General features: G+C 40.0%; 1 protein-coding gene across 11 annotated transcripts in view; it reads left to right on the top strand.

The window, feature by feature from the left end:
• The window catches only part of TRPM3 (transient receptor potential cation channel subfamily M member 3), an 804,873-nt gene that overhangs the window by 554,549 nt on the left and 235,091 nt on the right, over positions 1-15,233 (top strand). For all 11 annotated transcript variants that reach the window (XM_019815754.2, XM_045042771.1, XM_003995389.6 and 8 more), the window contains exons 4-5: positions 7,395-7,608; positions 11,026-11,150. In XM_019815754.2, the coding sequence (XP_019671313.1) occupies positions 7,395-7,608; positions 11,026-11,150 (339 nt within the window). The remainder of the gene's footprint in view (positions 1-7,394; positions 7,609-11,025; positions 11,151-15,233) is intronic.

Below are 15,233 nucleotides of genomic sequence, written 5' to 3'. Positions count from 1 at the left end.
TCCCCACCCCACCCCCCACGCACACATACAACACACACCCAGCCTCTGCCCACCCTGGGTGTTATAAAGGGAGAACGATGCTGTCTAGTCTGTGACACGTCTACAAGCCCCACATGAGTGGGGAGTGAGGCCATGGTAAAGTTGAGTCCTGTTCTGATGAACGAATCGTAACATTGTTAGTAAAGAAGCAGGAAGAGTGGCATTAGCAAAAGCTGCCGTGAAGTCGCCTGGTTTTACCAAAGAGACCTTTAGAATCAAGAACAAAAACTCAGGCTTCAGTTACCAAAGCCCTGTGCCCTTCCAACAAAAACAAAAGAAATCCGTAGTTTTCAATGATCGTCTCTCACAATTTAATTTACCAGTTGGTGGTTTGCTCTTCAAAATATGTGTTCTTTATGGAAATCATGCTGGATGCATTGGCCTCCAAAGCACCTGAGAACAGATCAAATGGTACAATTTCAACTAAATCAAACCTCTCTTTACTGAAGAGCATTCTTGAGGTGCTGGCCTGGATGTCATCCGCTCATCACCCATCAGCCAGGCAGGGGCACTAATGATAGAAGGGAAAAGAAGACGATTATTCTAGGCATGGGCAACTGGTTTGAGCTCAGCTTATCTCTAGAAATTATAAAGTGAGGAACTAAGGGCTCATGAGAGAAGGATGGGCCAGGCAGCCTAGAGCAGAGGTGGTAGTTTTGCTCTCAGTAGGTGCTTTTATATAGATAGATAGGGGCGCCTGGGTGGCTCAGTCGGTTAAACGTCCGACTTTGGCTCAGGTCAGGACCTCGTGGTCCGTCATTCGAGCCCTGCGCCAGGCTCTGTGCTGACAGCTCAGAGCCTGGAGCCTGCTTCGGATTCTGTGTCTCCCTCTCTCTCTGACCCTCCCCCGTTCATGCTCTGTCTCTCTCTGTCTCAAACATTAAAAAAAAATTTTTTTTAAAAAGAAATGCACAGATATAGATAAACAGCTGCACCAGTCACTCCCCAGATAACTCCGAGTTGAGAAACAAAAGGCTACTTTAACATATCCACTAAAGAGTTAAAGGACAGATATTTGGATCCCTTCATATGCACAAGTAATTTAAAAGGTGAGTGTAACCTGTATTCAATTTACATGTATTGGTTTTTCTCCCACACCAGGTGAGTTTCCACAATTTAATCCTCCTAGCGTCCTGTGAGGTGGTCAGGAGCGCCAGCATTTCACAAGAGAAGGTGCTCAGATTGGCCAAATGTCTTAGAGCACCAGTGCCTGATGCTAGAGTGTGGCGCTGCCCGTGATGGGAAAATCTATAAATGGAAGCGCATATCACTCACCACATCAGAGTAATGCCCAGGTGACCAGATTTAGTATACCCATCAGGAAGATTTCTTGTTATTTGTAAGGTGATCCCTTAGCAATTAATGAGCTCACATGTGGACAGTCAAAACTGCTTATCTTGACGACCAAGAGAGCTCCTCGTTTCAAATCACATTGACCGTTTATTAATTACTCTGGGAACAACCATTTATGACCTTGAAGCTGCTGATTCGGCACATGAGTTAGCTGTTCTATTACAAGCACCTGGAGAGTTCACTGACTAACTTGCTTTTAATGGGTGTAAGAGTAGAATTTAAAAATTGACATCTTCAGATAATTGTACAGTGTCATTGTATCCCTTCATTTTAATTAGCCTCTTATCCCCAAACCACTTACTGAGTTACTAAACAATAACAATGACAAAAAGCAATTAATTGATTCATTTAAATTCTTCCTTTTTTTTTAATTTTTTTTTTCAACATTTATTTATTTTTGGGACAGAGAGAGACAGAGCATGAACGGGGGAGGGGCAGAGAGAGAGGGAGACACAGAATCGGAAACAGGCTCCAGGCTCCGAGCCATCAGCCCAGAGCCCGACGCGGGGCTCGAACTCACGGACCGCGAGATCGTGACCTGGCTGAAGTCGGACGCTTAACCGACTGCGCCACCCAGGCGCCCCATAAATTCTTCCTTTTTAAAAAAAGAAAAAGACTCTTGCCTTTTATTATCCAAGGGTCAGGTAGTTGGAGGTAATTTGGGTAGTCTGAAAATGGTTGCACTTTCCTATTTATTGTCACCTGAATAATTCCTCCAGTATTTCCTCTGTTCTTCTGTATGATTTTTCATGTAAAATACCGAGTGTTCTTTCTTCCCTTTGGCCCAATGACAAACCCAAGACACCACTTAGAATCTTTGGTCTGGGGAGGAGTTGTAATCCTTGCTTCTCACATGGTCCCCCAGGAGCTAGTGAGAAATAAAAAACATCAAACCCCACCTCGAACCTACTGAATCCCAACCTGCATTTCCGACAAGGTCCCCAGGCAAGTTGTGCACGTTAATGTTTCAGAAGCACAGCTCACCCGAGAGTTTTGCACCGCAGCAGTAGCTTAACTAATGGATTACGTGAGTGGTTGATTATTAGACAGCTAGCTCTCAGGTCTCAGTCCCTCATCTTCTAGGGGTCTATTGTCTTGCCCTGTAAAGCAGAAAAATTGAACTAGATGATTTCTAGTTGCCATGGTGGCCAAGATATTGCTAAGTTCCCTTTGATTTCTAAGACTGACTACTTCATAGCCAGTGTGAAAGATCAAAAATCACAGTCAAGTCAAACACAGTGCCTGCCCTCAAAGATCTTGCAGCATGGGCAGAGAAAACGGACATGTGCAAGAAACAACCAGAAAAAAAATCCAATTGGGTTAGGTTGATAGTTATGCTGCATCAACATGAGCTTGCATTCTTAGGAAAAGTAAGTAAAAGACTTTGAAAGATGGGAATGATTTCTGTAGATGACAAAGAGAGGAACTGGGTTTTCTAGGATTTAGGGAACAGCATTAGCCAAATGCAGAGAGAAGTGGGGAACACCTCTAGGTGGGGTCAAGCTAAATTGTGGGGGATCATGACAGGCAGAATTAGAGTTTATATATAATGTAACAATTTGAACTGAAAAATAGTGTGATCAAAAAGGAATTGGAGAAAGATCTCTGTCGGTGTCTTGTTGAGGACGTGGGGTTAGAGAAGCCGTTTGGAGGCTGTTGGCATAATCCAAACTGACATCCTAGTAAGGAGAATGTATTCCTAAAGTGGCAACTGAAGGAATAGAGGGAAAGCCCTGGCTGAAAACATTCATTTCAGAAATGGATCGTTAGAACTTTGAGACTCCTCATAGGTAAAGCAAAAGGAGACGGAAGGTGGAAAGGGCACTTTGACTTTGAGGTCAAGAGCAAGGACTCTGGCGTCAGCAGACCTGGGCTATGGACCCTATCATTACCACTTACTATTGGTTGAACCTGATGGATCCTTTCTGTTCCCCATCAGTGAAATGTGGATGATACCAACCTCGTCATTACTGGGAGGAGTCTGTGAAATAATGTATGTTGCAGGAGTGTAGTAAATACACAAGAGTCTTGGTTTTGGGTTTAGGGTGTTTGTTTGTTTGTTTGTTTGTTTGTTTGTTTGTTTGTTTTCTCAGAGTTAAGAAATGGAGAGCAGAGAGAAATATGTGAAGAGGTCCTACCAGCAATGTGACCTTACACAGACAAGACACCTAGTGCCTCTGTTTCCCCATCTGTAAGACAGAGCAGGGGACAAGGTGATTCAAGGTCGTTCATTCCCTACTAGAGCATTTACCAGAGTAATAAGAGCTCTGTGATCATGAGCAAGCTTTCCTTAACTGGGAAAAATATTAGGCTAATTCAAAAGGAATTTTAATACATTCAGTAGATTTTTTGGTCACTTTTATGAGGTTCTTTTTTTATTCTCTTTTTTTTTAAGGTGTAAGAGGGTGAATAAGAGAACAGTAATTTAAAAAAGCAATTTTTTATCATCTCCCACACTAAGCATTTTTGGTTTGTCTAGTTGGGAAGCCTTGTGAGTCCCAGTCCTAATTTATTTCACTAAACACCCCTTTCTGGAATTAAGCAAAATGACATAAATTCATTTCAGCAGAGCTGCCAAATTTTAACTACTCAAGTGGCATAGACTCAGTGCATGGGGACAGAAAGCACTTTATTCTTTGATCTTATAGCATTTGTTATCTAGATATTTTTCATAGAGTCACTCAGTGAGCTAATAAATGTAATAATAGAGAAACAATAACATAGCCTTTGTTTAAGAAGCACTGTGTTTGCATCTACCACTCCAATACCCACCCTTCAGCCCCAAAGCTCCTCGTGTGGCACCAAAATGCATGCCTGTTGTCCCTGAAAATTTCTGTTGGTAGATCTCAGAAAGGTCTTATCCTCTGCAGGAAAGCTTGTGTGTAAAGTACGCCCATTCACTCATTGTAAACTCTAGTTACGATTCTCTTGGTATAATGTATTTAGCTAAAATTGCCAACCTTTACTCTTTCTGTTCTGAAATTGGTTTTTGCTACGTAGATTAAATCAACGTAAAACCAGCTCATTAGATCCCAACACCTCTTTGGATTTCTGGTATTGGTACGTGGGAAACTTTAGCTCCTTGGTATCTCTGGATGATGCGGTTTATTCTGTCAAGCTGCTTCCATGTTTTCAGCTACTTTGCCTCTTGTTTCAGTCAAATATATTTCAAATAGGCTTTAACAAAAGAATTGACATAATTTGAACTTTTTTTTTTTTTTTTGGCAACAGCGGGGGCTCTTAGATCCAAAAATTTTGCGATAAATTGTCATCTCCTGTATAACTTTCTTTACTTATACATCTAAAAGCATATGTTCGTGTTGCATGCACGTCTGCTCTTTTCGTGGTTCTACTACTTCAAGGTGAATACTTAACAATTTCCGAAGTTAGTCAGTACCTTTCTTTTCTCTCCCACGGGACATACAGAGTTTAGAATGCTTTAATGCTGACTGCTCCCAACTCACGTATATGCTGTAATATCCGCTGCTTTAGCTCTTTCCCTTCCCACCACACATTAGATATTCTCATCATTTTATATTATACAGGCAATGCTTTTTTAGATTTACAGTGTATTTGCTAATTTTTTTGTTTGCCATTCTTTCTTGTATCCCAGATCGTCCATGTGGGATCATGTAATTTCTCCCTGCTGTATATATCTTAAAACTTCCTTCAGTGAAGTCTGCCGGAGATAAATGCTCAGTTTGGGTAGTCTGAAAATGTCTATAATTTGCTCTCATCTTTGAAAGATATTTTCGCTGAATATAGAATTTTACACTGACAGATAATTTCTCTTGGCACATTGAAGGCACTGGCTTGTGGCACCCATTTTTGCTGTTGAGGAGTAGACCTTCTGCCTTAAAATGACTGTTTCCTTGAGGTGGTTTGTCTTAGTTTCTAGCGGCTTTTGAATTTTTCCTCCCTTCTTTTGGTGTTCCCTGTGAGGTGTCGCTGAGTGGGGTTTGTTTTTATTTATTCTGCTTGGGATTCACTGACGTTCCCCGATCTGAGAATGTGTATCTTTCAACATTTCTGAAAATTTCCCAGCCAGTATCTGTTCAAGTGTTGGTTCTTCCCTGTCTCTTTTATTTCTATCTAGAATTCAGATGCTCTGCTCCAAGGTTTTCAATGTTGCTTCTGTTTTCAATTCCTTTGTCTCTTAAGGCTGCATCTGGCTTATTTCTCTGGATCTATCATTAGTGTGTCTAATCTGTAGCCTAACTTTTCCATTGTATTTTTCATTTAAATTATTGCATTTTTATTTCTAGAAGTTGTTTTTGAATCTTTTTCAAATGTATTGGTCTTTCCTTATAGTCTGTTGTTCCTCATTGATGCCTTCAATAATCTCATTCAGGTTTTTAATATATTAAAGATAGCTATTTTATATTCTCTGAATATTTCAATATCTTTGAGGATCTTACTCTGCTATCTGTTATTTCTTTTGGTTCTCACTCATACTGCTTTATTTCCTTGTGCAATACATTTCATTTATTTATTTTTTTTTTTTTACTATGACATGCTTATTTTCCAATGGGAACTATCTGAGCGCGGGATTGAGGATGCATTCCTCCACAAACGATCCGCATTTGCTTCTTCCTGTTATCTGGAACCACTGCCCAGCCAGAACCATTTCAAATTAAATAGTCTGGTGTTTTTCAAACCACACTGATAGTGTCATTGTGGATCAAAGTCTGTGTGAAGGGGGGCCTCTTGTTTATTTTTTTTTTTTATGTTTAGTTTTGAGAGACAGAGAGGGAGAGAGAATGAGAGGGGGAGGGACAGAGAGAGAAGGAGACACAGAATCCCAAGCAGGCTCCAGGTTCTGAGCTGTCAGCACAGAACCTGACACAGGGCTCGAACTCATGAACTGGGAGATCATGACCTGAGCTGAAGTCCAAGACTTAACCAACTGAGTCACCCAGGGGTCCTGAGAGCCCCCCTTGTTTATAAATAATCAGAGGGGAATTTTTTCCCCATCCACTCAGAAACAAGGTAGAAGCAGGCAGGCTTCCTTGCTGTCTTCTTCTGTACATCAGACTTTCTTACTTTTTTCCTCCTTACACTTGAGAGTGGAGCCCTTTGAAACAGTGTCCCAGCTTCCCTGGGGTCCCCCATTAGACTCATCCATCCTGCGTGATGCCAGGAAAGCAGGGGCCGTTTTGCAGAGTTGAGGAGAAACCCTCAAGTCCAAAGCCTGCTTTGGTCCTTCCTTGTCTCCTGAGGTCCCAGCTTCTACTCTGTTTTTAGGAATCTGGATGTTTGCTCTTTAAATGCCCGCTCAGCAATGCATTTCAAAAGGCTTTCAAATGTATTTGCCCGGTATTTCAGTTGTTTCCAGCTAAAGATGGAAGTCCTTATATAATTAAACTGAGATCTAAATGAGCATGTATATGATTATATAGATGTTTATCATTGTGTGTATTTATAGCATTTCCTTTATATATACTTAGTATCGCTTATTTCCAGTTGCATCTGCTAACACCTTGAAATCTGATACACACTTTCATTTTTTAAGATTATTCTACAAGAACGATGGGCACGTCTTTTGTCACTTGTCTTCTTTAAAAGATAAAGAAATGTTTGGTATTCAGTTTTTGTAAATTAAATAAAGATCGTCAGCTATTGCCTTATTTTAAAATTCTTATTACATGATGTAGAACTGCAGAATTTCTCAAAACCTCTCAAAGTGACAGGGTCGCAGAAACATCTATATCTACGTCCAGCTGGTATAACTGGGCAAAGCTGGGCTCACAGTGCATTTTAGAAAATCGAACAATTTTAAAGTCTGTAGTAAGTCACAATTTCAAGAACACCTTTAAAAGTGGCAAATGCCTTCACCTAACGAAGACTCTCGTGGTAAAGAAAATGATTTGCCTCTTTTCAAAAATCAGCTGTTTTAGGAGATGTTTTCTTCTCGTGCTACACCTATCCTTGCAATCGGGGAGGATAAGCCCCGGCAGCCAGCCCTGCCCTGTCTCCCTAATCGGTGGCCACTCTTGTTCTAGTACGTGCGAGTATCCTTCGATACGAAGCCTGATCTCCTCCTACACCTGATGACCAAGGAATGGCAGCTGGAGCTTCCCAAGCTTCTCATCTCTGTGCACGGGGGCCTGCAGAACTTTGAACTCCAGCCAAAACTCAAGCAAGTCTTTGGAAAAGGTCTCATCAAAGCGGCCATGACAACCGGCGCGTGGATTTTCACTGGAGGGGTTAACACAGGTAACTGGAAGTCAGACCGAGGCAACCTAAGGCCATGAGAATGTTGTACCTAAGGTCATTTTCTCCTAGGGCTAACGATGTTGCCATTCCCACAGCTATCTCTCTTCCCCATGTGTCCACGTTCACTGGGTCTCCCTCCTCTCACAGATTCTTCTGCCCTCCCTTAACCCACACATAACCATACAGTTAGTTTTCAACCAAGAAGAATGACTTACACCTGGGAAGCAGGTTGGGCTATTTCATACTTGACTATCCAGAATCTGTAAACATGACTAATGGAATTTCACAGGATATTTTCAGTACCTCAAGTTGCCAATTAAGTATCCAGTAATTTTTCAAAGAATAACTTTTGCTTTAAATTTGGAAGCTGTGTCTGATCTTTAAGTAATTTTAAGTCTGGTGCACATAGCTCTAAATTTTGCAAAATGCCCATTTTATCAGGGACATAAATTGTGACGGCAACATCTGGAGTATTGTGTGTTTATTATTTAAAATAGTTTATTAAGGGTCACCTGGGTGGCTCAGTCAGTTCAGTGTCCGTCTTTGGCTCAGGTCATGATCTCACGATTCAAGGGTTCGAGCCCTGCAACGGGCTCTGTGTTGACGGCTCAGAGCCTGGAGCCTGCTTGGGAGTCTGTGTCTCCCTCTCTCTCTCTGCCCCTCCCTTACTCACACTCTGTCTCTCAAAAATAAACAAACATTAAACAAAAAATTTTAAATAGTTTATTAAATCAACTCCAACAGAAGACACATCACACTCTGAATTCCAAGCAATTTTTTCTACCTGCCAAATGAGTTTCTCTATATTGTGATACAGGTAGGCTGTCAAATCAATTCTCCCAAACCTTTAAGCGCTTACATGCAGCACATTATTAATGTGGAGCCGATAATGGAATGGATGCCTGTAAATTGCTCAGACATATTTCCCCAGCCTGACACACTTCCCCAGAAGTGCCCATTGGAAGTACACAAGTTATAGTGTAGCATGTTCACTCAGACTTGTTTGCAGGCTCTGTGCAGTGTGGAGTTGTGGAACAGTCTGAACATAACCCTGGACCAGCGAATTCATCTCAATACTGTTTACTCATTTGTTCGCGGCTTGGGTGATATGTGACCAAGACCTGCACTCAGAATTCTCGGCAATACCTAGAACTTGTGAAGGCTCAGCCTGCAACCCTGCAACCCTGCAACTCTGCACATGGCCCCGCTCCTCATTGTTACGTGAAATCCTGACTCAGTCTGTAAACTGACATGATCTTAGAATGCTCTGTGTCAGCTCTTTGCTGTTTGTTTTGTAGTAATCAAGTGTCTACAAAGCAATGAGCTTTTGGTGGCTATTCAGGCCTTAAGCTCCTGCTTTCATTCAGCTTAGCTGGCATCGTTCGTTTGTGATTATTCAGTGTTTTGCTTTCCTGGCATAATCTGCACCTCATATACACACCCACTCAAAGGTTTCTAAAGGTTCCAAAGAAACTCTTAACAATCGTCTGTTTCTGGGAACTCAGAACACTGTTTATTACTTTTCTTCCTTTATGAAATGCACCCCATATCAAAAGAAGTTACAGCATGAATTCTGTAATAAACCAAAGAATTCATCTCTGCCTCACTCCAGGCTAGTGTTCAATCCAATACCCAAAGTGAAGTCCTAATGATGGCATCTCAGATTACCTAAGCGGCAATAGAATTGTGGCTGATGGAGGACATAGAAAGTTAAACTTCTTGTCCAGGATGGGCCCTGAGAGGAGTTTTGCATGTAAATAGGGAAACACAATGAATATTGATATTCACAGCTTGACTCTTACATTTGTTTTTCTTCACCGGTACTCTATTTTAGAAGATCCCTAGATAAACTACGAAGTGAAATTGTATTCTTATCAACACGCCAGCATATCCCAACATGGATTAGTGTTATTTACATGGTTTTAGTTGATTTTTTTTTAAAGGAGGGTATTTCTGTTTGATCTTCTGAATATTTCAGAATGGAGTGATTCACATAAATGTGTCCTCTCTCATGATTAAATTTCCTGGTGCATTTTGACAGTTTCATGCAGTATTAGAACCCTTACTCTGTGCTAGCACGTGAGGCATACAAAGATGAAGTAAGACACTGACCCCACCCCCCCAACCTTCCCTGCAAGGAGTTTTGCCCTTAGAGGAGACAGCCTCATGTGGGATTGTGAATCACGGAAGAATATGTTAGGTAACATACTGCCCTGTTTGAGATATGCAAACTGCAATCCTGTTCAAAGGGAGGAAAAAATCAAATCCAATTGAACTTTCATATAGGAGATGGCACGAGGTGTGGATTTTTCCTTGAGGAATAGGTGGAATTTTGATAAGTGGAAATAACTTTTCTTAGAAAAGATATTTTATATCGTCTATAAAAAATGATTATTTGAGAGGGAGGTTAACAGATTAGAAGTTGCATCTTTTTTAAATGCAACTTATCTTTATTAACAGATAAGAGAGAGGTTCCATACCATCTTGTAAACTGATTTTTTTCATTTTAACTACGGTGAGGAAGGCCACAGTGATGTGGAAGGTCATTTATGACAGGAGAGGAAAACACTTTCATTGACGAAGCTAAAAAGCTGTATTTATATATTTTCAACATAAATTTTCCACATAATATGCCAAGGTTTTCTTTATAAGTAGGGTCTCCACCTTATATGTCGATAAATAGGAAGATGAAATAAAGGTTAACAAAATCTGAGCCAAGTAACTACTCTATTTGAATGACCCTAACTCATACACAAACTCTGGTATAGATTTAATATAATATTTAGCATGGTGCTTTTTTATAGGATGTACTCATGGCACTGGTTCTTAGTCATACTAACATCATTATGCTTATAGAACAAGAGAAAGATTCCCTAAGTTTAAAGAATTGTATTCAATTTTTTCTTTCTTTCTTTCTTTTTCTTTTATTTTTTTAATGTTTGTTTATTTTTGAGAGAGAGACAGAGTGCAAGCAGGGGAAGGGCAGAGAGAGACGGAGACACAGAATCTGAAGGAGGCTCCAGGCTCTGAGCTGTCAGCACAGAGCCCAAGGCAGGGCTCGAACCCACAAGCCATGACATCGTGAGCCTAAGTCAGATGCTTAACCAACTGAGCCACCCAGGGACCCCTCTTTTTTTTTTTTTGACATTGGATGCTTTCTAATTTTTTTCTTAGGAAAAAAAGAATTTAAAGGAGAATAAGAAATGCATTGCTAGAGTTCATATACAAGTCCTGCAAATGTATCTGACATTAGAGCGATAAATTTATGTTCTCTTCTGAACACATGTAGAAATGTGTCAAAACTTTATATTCATTGTGTATAACCTTGTGAACCACCCTTATCACAGTTTCCTTTAGAACAATGGCGAGTAATTGCTTTAAAAAAAAAAAGAGTAATACTTCTCTTTTTCCTCTTAGGTGTTATTCGCCATGTTGGGGATGCCCTGAAGGACCATGCATCTAAGTCTCGAGGGAAGATATGTACCATAGGCATCGCCCCCTGGGGAATTGTGGAAAACCAAGAAGACCTCATTGGAAGAGATGTAAGTCCTAGAAGCTGCCCCTGTCTGTGACTTTTCTTAAAGGTGATATCAAAAGAGCAAAATAAAATGAGAATTCAAAATATGCATATTACAGTACTCTCTTAGCCCCCACCTCCCACAATGAAATTCATGTTAGGAATAGTTTACTGCAAGACCATGTATTTTCCAAAATCTGTCTTTGTAAACTCCAATGTCAATTCTTACGATCAAAACAGATCTGAAGTAAGATTTACTAACTATCCTCTTGGTTTGAATCAAGCAGTGGTCTTTCCTCACCCATCAAATCTTGCTAGTTCTCTTGACACAGTCCAGTTAAGATGAATTAACACCGGGTAACATAGAGCAGCATGAGTTCATTGACTGCAATATTAAATGGGGACCCTCTTGCCCCAAGTCTCCGGCTTCTTTATTATTTGAGTGCCCTTCCACTAGGTCAGGAAAGCCACAGAGGAAGATGCTTTCCATTCAAGCTGTGGCTTCCCTGCTTGTGCAGGGAGTGTGCACGGCGTCATTCTAGATCTTCCTTTTGGAAACTACTCATAAACCCTTGACCATACTCTGCAAGGTGCCAACCTCTCTTTCCTTTTCTCAGGTCCAGAGCCACACATTGACTGATCAGTCAAAGGGTTTTGCCAGAGGGAATTTATCTTACTTTTTCTGAGTCATCATCTTACTTCCATTTCTTCTAGGGTCTTGTTTTTGTTTTGTTTACCACAAACAGATTATCCACAAACTCCCTGAGAGGGTTTTCTCTCCTACTAACCACCAGACTTTCTCTTATATAACTCTTCTCAAAATTCCACTGATAGGAATTGTGCTTAAACTCTAATTGCCATACTTTATTCACTGCTTTTTCCACTGATAATTTTTACAATAAACTATTGGTCATTGCACCTCTACATCAGATCAATATAGTCTTCCCTTCCTAATCAAGGCCTGCCATGAAGTGTAACACATGTGCTAAGTAGTTTTTTTCCAAGTATCTGAGCCAAAAAAAATCAAAGAGGTTGAGAATTGATAGGTCTTAAATTGCTTCTTCTATTGTGCAGCCATACATTGAAACCATCTTATTTAACATTTTTTTTAACATTTTAATTTATTTTTGAGAGATAGAGACAGAACGTGATCGGGGGAGGGGCAGAGAGAGAGGGAGACACAGAATCTGAAGCAGGCTCCAGGCTCTGAGCTGTCAGCACAGAACCCGATGCAGGGCTTGAACCCACAAACCATGAGATCATGACCTGAGCTGAAGTCGGACGCTTAACTAACTGAGCCACCCAGGCACTCCTGAAAGCATCTTATTTAATGTAACACAACATGTGTAATTTTTTCTTCCAAATTTTTATTTAAATTCAAGTTAGTTAACATAGTGTAATATTGGTGTCAGGAGTAGAATTTAGTGATTCATCACTTACATGTAACACCCAGTGCTCATCACAACAAATGCCCTTCTTAATGCCCATCTCCCATTTAGCCCATTCCCCCACCCACCTCCCCTCCAGCAACCCTCAGTTTGTTCTCTATAGTTAAGAGTCTCTTCAGGTTTGCTTCCCTCTCTGTTTTTTTCTTATTTAATTTTTCCTTCCCTTCCTCTATTTTTATCTGTTTTGTTTCTTAAATTCCACATAAGAGTGAAATCAAACGTACGCAATTTTTAACGCAATGCAAAATACTTTGAAAAAAAAAATCAAACGTCATGAAATACAGTAGACAAACACTCTTTACATCCTTCAGAACCTTTACGTGATAAGAGGTGTCCATATCGATGCTACCAAATTACATGTAGAAACACTAATTTACTAAAAACAGAGGGTAAGAAATGAGGTCCTAGTTTTATCAGTGTATGATCCTCTTAACTAAAACTTACTGGCTGTTTTACAACACACATGCCTTGAGTATCTCAAGCAGCAATTTCCAAAGTGATATGTAGGCAGAACTGACCAGAAAAACAAGCATTAGTAATTTTTTTCAGAGTATCTGCAACTAGTCTTTGATGAAATATACTTGAGTTAATCCTTGCCTCAGATTCCAAGCTGGCTTTGAAGTTGCTTATGAACTAGAGCAAATATATTTCTTAGAGAATTCGAATACGCTGAAGCACCCCTGGTACCAAAAGTACTTAATAGTGCATTTTGTTAACAAGGGAATTAATTATTTAAAATGTGATGATTCAGAAGTCATTTTTAAATGTCCATTGCTTCAGGACGTCTTAGTGTAAACCTGAGTTACTATTACTCAATTTTTGAGGAGGGGGGAAGCCATTTTGGAACTTTCTTACTCAGATGAGCTATGAATAAACAGCTGCTTATTTCTTTATTCAAGATAGAGTAACCAAATAATTACCTCAGTTGCCTAAACATTTGCCCACTGCCTTTTTGTGTCATTTTGTGTGTCTTGTAAATTCTATATGAGTGCAGAAAGATAGTACTGGCTTTGCATTTACTTGCCTTGCATGGTTGGAGAAATGACCCCTGATTCATCTTCCTCCAATTCGCGTTCTTTTCCTCTGATTTCACCTCTTCTTGTGCTCCTCCTTTTCACTTACTTTCTTTCTCCCCATGTTTCTCCCCAGTGTTACACCAGTAGGAACTTACACATGCCTAAGCCAGTGAGGCTGAGTTGCACTGTCTGACTTCCCAGTGAAAAAATAGCCTTGACCCCAGAGGACAGTAGGAGTCACTCATGTTCAGTAAAATGTGCACATTCATTCTCCCTGCTCACAGGGGCCTGATAGAGGCACACCGTGGCTCACACAGATCCAGGTGAACCCTGCAGAGACCATCAAGAAAAGGACTGACATTGACAGATCATAAAGAACACAGGAAAAACAGTGAATTTTAGTTTCTTACTATCTTTGACCAAAGTCTATTGAATTTCAATCATTCTGTATATTCCCAGCCTCCCCCTCAAAATTGGGGAGTTGGAATATGCATAGGCTTTCTCAGGGTCTTGAACAGTAATCGAATTTGTTTTTCACATTATAAATTACTCGGACCATAAATGCTGCTCTTGGTGTACCTGATTTATGACACAGTTTGAGGGAAATTTGTATATGTGTTTACTCTTCTAATGTTATGATTAAAAAGGAATATGGTGCCAGGTTGTCCTAAAAAGAAGTATTTGAATAAAGTATTAGTTAGTGGTCACTTGTGAAATGTCCCCCCAAAATCATTGAAATAGAAGTCTTGTCCGATAAGCTTCTTAAGTAGTTATAAGAATTTCCATAGCTTAGCTTAATTTACTGCCTTCTGTCCTTTTCCTTTCATCTTATATAGCCAAACCTACATATAATAAACATCAAGAAAATAAACCTTTTAGCATCAGACACCAGGTATCAGAGGGAAAAATACTAACACATTATTAAAAATCTTTACCACTTCAGAATTCTATCGAAATGCATTCATTTAAAAAAAAATGATTTGTATTTTTGGCCTAGTCTGTGTGTAGATTTCAGAATAAGGTTGAGGTGGCACAAAATAATTTTCAAGGGAAATCCAGGAAACTTATATGAAATAAAAATAGGATAAAAGAAAGGCTCTACTTCATATGCCGAATATTTTATTACAGTAGGTTTATTTCCAGACAGAGAGAAAATATAGATCTTTTTATTTCTGTGGGGCTGGCCCTCAGATGAGCACTTTGAGAAGCTGAACACTCAAGTAGTTCTATGGATATTCTAGTGATCCAAGTTGTAGACAAGGCACTTACTATTCATCTTAGCATTGATTACCCCTTTGGAATGGCACTATAAAGGCAAAGACTAGCCCTTAACATAAAGAAGAAAGATTAACTTGCCCTTGGGTCTGCTTCTAGATATTCTTAAGCATCTACCTCACTTCACGTCTGATCTCTTGGCTAGATTTTAGGTTAGACTTTGAAGATACAGGGCATTAGCTTCGGATTCTCACAGCTCAACTTAGAGCCTCACATGTGGGAGGTGCTCAGACCATGAAGATGGATTGGGCATGATGAAATTCAGGCTACAAGGAAAATTGACATTACAGAAAAAAATATAATGATAAATCTTACCTAGTTCAGAGCTTTACCACAGTTTCATCTCCATACAGGCCCCCAAGCTTGATT

Source organism: Felis catus, chromosome D4 (assembly GCF_018350175.1).
Source record: "Felis catus isolate Fca126 chromosome D4, F.catus_Fca126_mat1.0, whole genome shotgun sequence".
Lineage (NCBI taxonomy): Eukaryota > Metazoa > Chordata > Mammalia > Carnivora > Felidae > Felis > Felis catus.
This window is presented reverse-complemented; position numbering and strand designations above follow the sequence as displayed.